This window comes from Grammomys surdaster, unplaced genomic scaffold (assembly GCF_004785775.1).
Source record: "Grammomys surdaster isolate TR1022 unplaced genomic scaffold, NIH_TR_1.0 125977, whole genome shotgun sequence".
NCBI classification, from domain to species: domain Eukaryota; kingdom Metazoa; phylum Chordata; class Mammalia; order Rodentia; family Muridae; genus Grammomys; species Grammomys surdaster.
This window is the reverse complement of record NW_021620793.1, coordinates 1855243-1863261: the sequence shown is the minus strand read 5'-3', so window position 1 is coordinate 1863261 and position 8019 is coordinate 1855243. Positions and strand designations below refer to the sequence as shown.

At 49.3% G+C, this 8019-nt stretch overlaps 1 protein-coding gene across 2 annotated transcripts in view; it reads right to left on the bottom strand.

Annotated features, from left to right (window-relative positions):
• Nucleotides 1–17: 17 nt before the first annotated feature.
• The window catches only part of Fbxo42 (F-box protein 42), a 60407-nt gene continuing 52405 nt past the window's right edge, over nucleotides 18–8019 (bottom strand). For both annotated transcript variants that reach the window (XM_028754025.1, XM_028754026.1), the window contains 4 exons: nucleotides 6651–6747; nucleotides 6206–6262; nucleotides 5224–5340; nucleotides 18–4802 (listed from right to left, as the gene is read on the bottom strand). In XM_028754025.1, coding sequence (XP_028609858.1) covers nucleotides 3687–4802; nucleotides 5224–5340; nucleotides 6206–6262; nucleotides 6651–6747 — 1387 coding nt within the window. In that variant the 3' untranslated portion in view covers nucleotides 18–3686. The remainder of the gene's footprint in view (nucleotides 4803–5223; nucleotides 5341–6205; nucleotides 6263–6650; nucleotides 6748–8019) is intronic.

The following is an 8019-nucleotide window of genomic DNA, read 5'->3' as shown; positions in this document are numbered from 1 at the left end:
AATGAAAGTTAAGACAATTCAGTCCGTTGTTTTATTTGTTAAACTGCTAAAAAGTCATCAGGGAAAACATTAACAAAAATGAAAGTGACAGATTTGAATATCCATGGAATCCATTTTCATTCCTACACTGTGATGTGCCTAAAGTGCCTGGGGTGAGCCGCCGGGCACCCCTGAGCTGTATGGGAAACATCACTCACAGCACCAGCTTTGTCAGGGCACAGTGGGTGTGCACCGACGTGAGCCCTGGTTGGTAGGAGGGGTCAGAGCGAGCGAGCACAGTGGAGCCAGAGGTTGGCTTTCATTCCCACATTTCCAAGGGGGGAGGGGGGCGGGGACAGGCCACCTGCAGATGACAGCAGAGCATGCCTTACACAGTCCCCAAGGCCACGCTTCCTTACCCTGGACTCCTTCAGATCCTCCCCGCTGTCTTATGTGCTGGTGAGACCACAGATAATGCAAACAGAGTACATCACCATGCCAGACAGTCACCATGAGGGCAAGGACAGACAGATAGACAGACTGAAAGGGAAGGGAAAAAGCAAAGCAGAAGGAACTTCTACAGACACAGTAAAGGGAGGACCTCCTTGTTCCACTGCAGTGGCTTTCTGTCAAGCCTCCTGCAATCCTGCCTTCCCTCCTCTTCTTTAGTTAGGGAGTTCCAGGGAAGTTCTTCCACAATTCATGGTTTCAGTTCCTGCCAGAGCTCAAACCTTCAAATCAGAAGGCTGGGAGAGCATGCCCAGCGTTACCTTCAACAAAACTGAAGTTTGCTTCTATACCTTACTGGTGCTCCCAAATCATGGGGAAAGGTGGGGTGTGGTGCCTTCATAGCAAGCAAGGCAGGAAGGCAGAAACAGGAGTGAAAACGAGGGCTCTCTGCTGCACACTGTGTCGCAGGCGTGAGCAGGAAGCTCTGTGCAGGAGCAGAGCAGAACTCTCACACGAGGCCAACAACATGACTGAACTTACTATGACCAAGGGCTCTCAAAGGCACACTTGCAGGAATGGAAAGGGTTAAAGCTTCAAGTAGAAACAAGATGTATTTTAAATACTTAAATACTGGTAAATATTTTCTTTAGGTGCTCCTGAGGGTTCAAACAAAATATTTTGACTCATGTCTCCTGGTGAATTTTAAGACAAAATTGGTATTGTGTCAAAAAAGGGGTTGTGGTTAAGTGTGACCTGACAGTGCTGTGCGGATGCTGAGCCCTGCTGAGATACTGGAAGTCGTGGGACACGCCTGGCCTCGTGAGTGAGGAGACCACCATCTCCACTGCTGAGTCACTTCCCATGGCAGCCTCTACAGCGCTCAGGGACCCCAAAGTCCCACACGGCTGGGTGCAGGTGAGGCTCGTTCTGTTTTCTCTGGAGTGACTGCAGACACCTGGCTCTCAGCAGTATGGGCAGCCCCAGGACCCCAGAGTGCAGAGGAACTCGGTGCTCTCTAAGAGGTTAATATTTCTGTTGCCTGTCTACTTGGGAAAAGTCAAAGAATCAACAGTTGACAGCCAGCTTAGGAAGGCCACAAGGGAAAGACTACAAAGTAGAGATTCTGAACTTTCGGGTATCTGAATGCTTGATGTTTAAGTAGAAACCAAGTCCAGAGGCGCCATGCACACACGAACACCACAGAGAGGGCTCAGCAATGCTAGGCTGCTTATCTGCTGGCCTCGCCTCTTGAGTCAAGACCCCAGAGGATCAAACAGTCTCAGCCAAAGGACTGGCAGCAGCAAGAGAGCAGGGAGCTGGAGTGGTAGGGCACACAGGAAGTAGGCACAGGGATGTCCCCTCGGGAGAAGCTCCAGAGTGCATATCTTTCCTCTAGAGCTAGCCCTCTCCTGGGCTTTGAAACAGGGGGGCTCTCCTACCAGGATCACCAGAGCAAAGTTAATGACTGATAGAAGACTGAGCATGAAGCAGGAGATACACTTGTCCGACAGGTGGCGTGCTAGCCATGAACCAGGCAGCAGCCTTGTGCCTGGGAGACGCTGACAGGGGAAAGGGAGAGTGCCACTGGGAAACACGTTGTTGTTGTTGTTTCAATTTCAGTTTTAAAGGCAGAATAAAAATCCTTTATCCACTGATGAGAAATCACCAACACCACAGTTGGATGGTCATTTGAAATAATCGTATTTTGATTTTTCCTATGTCCAGGCTGTGCCTTAGAGACCAGTAATTTATAGCTTTCTTTATGAACAACAACAAACAAACAAACAAAAACCAATAATAATAATAAAAAACAAAACCACTCTCCTGATTGGTTGTACCTTCTCTAGGAAATGTGAAGGCAGAAATGGAAGCCCTGTTTGGGGGACACAAGAACAAGACAACAGGAAGGAGGGAGCTGCTCCTGGGGCCATGTTTATCTCCAGTGTCAAGGACATGACACTCAAGACAGTCACCTGTCAACACACAGCACAGAGGGTTGTGCCCCAAGTGACAGGCAGAGGCAGGAGGATCTCTGTGAGGTACACAGTGAGACTCTGCCTTGGGAAAAAAAATAAAAGGTGTCTTTTGATGCCTCAGATTTTTTTTTTTAAAATAATACTGGCATCTTAATTTTACTTTGTTTTGTTGAGACAGAGACTCATCATATAACTCAGGCTAACTCCAAATCTGAAATCACCCTGCCTCTGCCCTGAGTGTTAGGGTTACAGGTATACACCAGCACACTGCAGTGGGTTCTGACTGGCCTAAGGGTGCCGGGAAGGCTCTAACATGTCTGAATTCTGTGGACACTGGAGCTTTGTCAGAGAGGAAGAAGTGAGAAAGTTCTGGTGCTTTAAACAAACGAACAAAAAAAGGTCAAATGCCCCAAATAGAATAAAGAGTAAAACAAAACATCGCAAACCAAACCGCTGGAGGACAGGGAGCAGCCTGCTGACAGGAGAGGCCTTTGAGGAGCCAGTTCTAAAAGGAAAACAAGTGTGGTTTTTGGCAGCTTGCAACCAAACACGATTGTCAGAAATTCCCTAATCAGACATTGACTGTTTGCTGAGACACGTAGGAAGAACCCAAAAAGACCAACGGACAGGAAGGAGGCAGACAGACGGATGGATGGCGGCTCTATAAACATTGTTTCAGCATGACTCCCGCACGTGGGCAACAGTGCTTCTTGTAGGGTGATTTCTCTGGATCACAGAGGGCAGAAGGGACCAGGCACAGGGTGCTTCGACAGAGACATCATGGGTCCTCTGTGGTTTAAATAGGAGGCGGGGAAGAACCATCTTCTGTAAGTGACTCTGATCCTGCAGCTCAGCAGCCGAAGTCTCTTCCTTAGTGTCCCGTCTAGGCCATTGTTTCTGACTCTGAGAAGGCCACAGAAAGATGGCAGGGGGCTCTTCGGCTTCTTGTGAGAAGTTACTGTTCTGTCCCCTTCCTTCCTGGTCTAGTTATCAGCAGAGTAGAAAAGGCCAGTACAGCCTCCACTAAGATCGCAACAGCAGCTGATCTCAACCAGGACGAAGATCTCGCCTTTATTTGTAAACAGAGTTGGCTATATAATATATCTGTATATATATATCTTTTCCTTAGTGGGGATTTAATCCCAGCCTGGAGCAAGTTAGGCATGGAATTGGAGTTTTGGTTTGTGGGAGTCATGTTGTTTCCCCAAGTCTTAGTCCAAATGTTTGCACACTGCAAAATTCCAAATTACAAGACACAGAAGGGGAGGGGTGTGGAACACATTATCTCTTTGCTCGAACGAAGTACAGGGCGTTTGTTTTTGGATAGTACTTCACATTCTGCTTCTTGTCCATGAGCCCTCCAAATATGATGAGCTCTCCGCGGCCCTGCACCACCGTGTGCAGGCTCGTCTCCGGAGGCCCGACCACAGAACTGCTAGTGAACACCTTCCACTTGACCCGGCCCTTCTCCTTGGTGCCCTTAATGTCCAGCACGTACATCTGCATGGGTTTGCAGTTCATACTCTGGTACAAAGGTTTGCCAACATTGAGGGACTGTGGAGGGTGGTGGCCCAGGCGACGAGCAATGGGGGGTAAGGAATGACCATCTCCTTGGGCTGGTCCGGGACGGGGGATGGGCACTGTTTCTCCACTGCTCAGGCCCTGACTCCCAGGAGAACTTGGAGAAGACCCAAGAGGAGGACTCAGTGCTGCTGAGGCTGGGGGACCTTTGGATGACATCACTTTGATGGCTTCCAGACTCCGACGCAGGGCACCTGGAGACACAGCCCCTGCAAGGGCACTGGCCACATGTGGTGGGGTGTGAACACCATTGGTCTGTTCTGGAGGGTGTCTCACACTCCCTGCAACTGTCCTGTTGTCTGTACTATCCACGTGACTGCTATTGGAAGCAGACTTCAGGTCCCAATTCAGATCAATGGAACTTAACCTCAGGTCCTTTTGATCTGGTAAAGACCCTCGTCGGGGAGCTAGAGCCAGTCCTACTTTTAGGTCGTACCCATCAGAGGCAGATGGAGTGCTTGGAGACACCACTTGAACAGGGCTGTCTAAGGAAGCACCCCCAACAGCTGCCGTCCCTGGAGACAAATTTCCACCATTGAGGATGGGAGAGCCATCTCCTCTGGCTGGGGAGAGGCTCCCTTCCCGGGAACCTGAGGGAGTCTGCCTTTGAGCCCTGGGCCTCAGTGTTCCCCAGCGGCCATTAACACAAGGGGCTTCATCCATACTCCTCACGGGGGACTGGGAACGGTACTCTCGGGTCTCAGGAACCAGGGCTGGAGGAGTGGCACTGATAGGTGATGGGCGAGAGTTCAAACTGGGGCTGAGGGGTGCTCTCCCGCTGGGCGCCTGGCTGAAGACCACCACACACTGTCCCACCTGGAAGAGAAAGGACTCGTGCTCACAGCCCCACCCTTACTTCTCATCAGACTTCCTCACGCAGCCGCTGGGAACGGGCAGCTGTTTTGTAGGCCTGACCCGTGGAGATGAAGTAATAGTCATGTTGGCTAGGAAGGAAGGCAGGCGAGAATGGCCACTGCTAAAGGAAAGCTGTGGTTGTGGAATGGGGCATCTGTTTAAGAGACCCTGGGGGACAGTCCGTAGACAAATGGGTCCTTACAGCTGGAAATAAAACCGTGTGCACCGATGTTCTCCTCCCAAGCAGCTTGTGCACACGAGAAATACTAAAAGAGCACGTGACTCTAAACTGTCTTCTACTTCTGTAAACATGTAAGTTTAACAAATTAATCCCGTTTTCTAGTTTAGGGCATTTCTTGCTGGCTGCTCATTCCCTACTTACCCGGCAGGCTGGATGACACCATAGTTCTGGGGCTCCATGGTCTTCATTTTCCACCTTGAGTGGCTGCCAGGCCCAGGAACCCGGGTGCATGTGCAGTAGCCAGGCATCTTTGAAGAGCTGCAAGAGAAAAACCAAGAACAGGAGTCGGGGTTGGCACATGCTCCAGCACACACAACTGTTGTCTCATAAGTGCGTCACACCCATCCATCTGTCCGTCCACCCACCAATTCACCCACTCATCCACCCATCCACCCTCCCACCCACCCACCCATCCACCCACTCATCCACACACCCATCCACCCACCCACTCATCCACACACCCATCCATCCACCCATCCACCCATCCACCCATCCATCATGTGACAGAGTGCTGTCTTGAGGCTATGGTGCCTGGTGTAAAGTGTCTGGGCTTGGCAGGGGGACATCCTAACCCTCAGGTATTCATTCAGCTATGACTCCTGCCTCCATCATTCATACATGGCTGACTGTCCTGGCCCATGGAATTGTTCTTGTGATCCACGTACCAACTGCAGCTGGTGTGTGTGTGTGTGTGTGTGTGTGTGTGTGTGTGTGTGTGAGAGAGAGAGAGAGAGAGAGAGAGAGAGAGAGAGAGAGAGAATATAGTCATTAACTTTCTCAGTTGGAATTCTTAAGTAAATCCCATGTGGATTTCAGTCATCTACCTGTTAGTTATTCCACTGCCCCCCTCCCTAAACAAATCATATTGGAAAACCTTATAGCTTAAAGAGGAAACAGGAATAGAGAAAACTGAGAAATGAATATTTAAGAGGCCAATGTTTCTATTTAAAAGTACCTCTCACCCCCTTCCCCCCAAAAGAATTGAGGAAAAAGGCAGAAAACATAAGAGCTGTCTACTCTAAGAGGAAGGGACACCCTGTAAGTGAGCACTGTCTCAGTGAGCAGGCAGGCTGAGCACACTTGCAGAGCTCGGCAGCTGAATCAGAGCCACTGCAATACTCACGGCATTGGGGCCACCACATCCACCAAGGATCAGGATAGTTGCATCATCTATAACAATCTGGGGAGATGAAGAAATCTAAAATAAATCTACAAAGACACAGGCACCTGACTTCCCATGCTTCCAACGCACTCCTCTGTTAGCGCCCAGTGAGTATCCCAGCTGCCCACTCCACTCAACCCACGTCATCCTATCCCTCTGAACTGAAGACCCCTGAACAGACACATTCTTACTTGAAAAAATATTGACATTAGAGCATTAACCACAGATATGCAGAACTCTCTTAACAAAACCCCCAGAGACCACTATAGGTAATACAGCACAAAAGAAACTGAGAAACACACACACACACACGGTGAGAAATTTTCTTTGGCTCACTGCACAGGGACCTCACCTCACTCCCATAAAGATACTACAGTGCTTGCTCAATAGTTAAACTCTTTAGCACCTGAGACTGGCCACCTCGGGGGTGAGGACTGGGGCCGGAGATGTTCGGCTTGGACCATGCCCACTGCTCCAGGTCAAGGACCCAGACTTCATTGCTCCTGTGAGATAAGAACAGTCAGAAGGAAGGTGTGAGCTCTAGGGAACACAGCTGTGGCTGAGTCTGGTGCCTGTGCCCAGGGGTAGACTTACACCACTTTCACACAGGCAGCCTGTCTGGGCTGCAGGAGGCATCAGAGACGGTCTCTTCAGAGTCCAGGGGCTTCAGAAGAAAAAAGACCGCAGCTGAACCCTACATTGGCAGCCTAAACAAGAAACTTTATTTTGTTTACCCTTGGTGTTCTCTCCTATGAAACAGAAACACTACTGTTCTACAGAACTAACAGAAAGCAGGCATGGTAGTACACACCTTTGATCCCAGTACTCAGAGGCAGAGGCAGAAGGATCTCTAAGTTAAAGGCCAACTTGGTGTATAGAGTGTCCCAGGGCAGTCAAGGCTACACAGAGAAATCCTGTCTCTGAAAAGCCAAACCAAACCAAATCAAAAGAAAAAACAACAGAAGCAAAACAATAAATAGCCCACTCCCCCTCCAAAAAAAACAGAGGGGGAGGAGAAAGGACAGCAGAGCAAGCGGGCGGGAGGGGACAGGGCACTAGAGCAAGCAGTCCTATGACAGAGGTGTCTCCGTACAGGCAGCCCTGAACCTGCCTGACATCTCTCAACCTCTTACTTCTCTGTGGCCACAAGGCCTTAGCGGAGTCGAGTGTGCAGTCACACTCTGGACCTGAAGAACAAGTTGGTCAGTGGCAGTAGGAGGCAGCTGCTAGTCAAGTGATCACCTTACAAAACCAAAACCCACAAGAAAGGGAGGGAAAATGGTTCTGAAGGTATCCATTATGTGCAGGCGCTAAAAGCCCTGTGACGACGACAGAGAAAGTCACAGTGGCCTTTAATAAAGCTGCACTTTTATCAGGAACCAACTGCTATATTCAACTCTCCAGAAGGTAGCAGTGATGGATGTAGTGGCACGCACCTTTAGTCCCAGGTAGAGGCAGGAGGATTGCAGAGAGTTTGACGCTAGCCTGGTCTACATAAATTCCAGTCTAGTCAGAGACACCAACTCTCCTGCAAGGAAAGGAGCAAGGTGACCTTTGCAAGGCTGTCTCTCAGCTTCAATTCCAGCACTCATGAGGCCAAGGATTATATGAATTCAAGGCCAGAGCTATGAAAGAAAGAAAGAAAGAAAGAAAGAAAGAAAGAAAGAAAGAAAGAAAGAAAGAAAGAAAGAAAGAGAGAAAGCAAAGAAACAAAACAAAAAAGAAAAGATAAAAAAGAAAGAAAGGAAGGAAGGAAGGAAGGAAGGAAGGAAGGA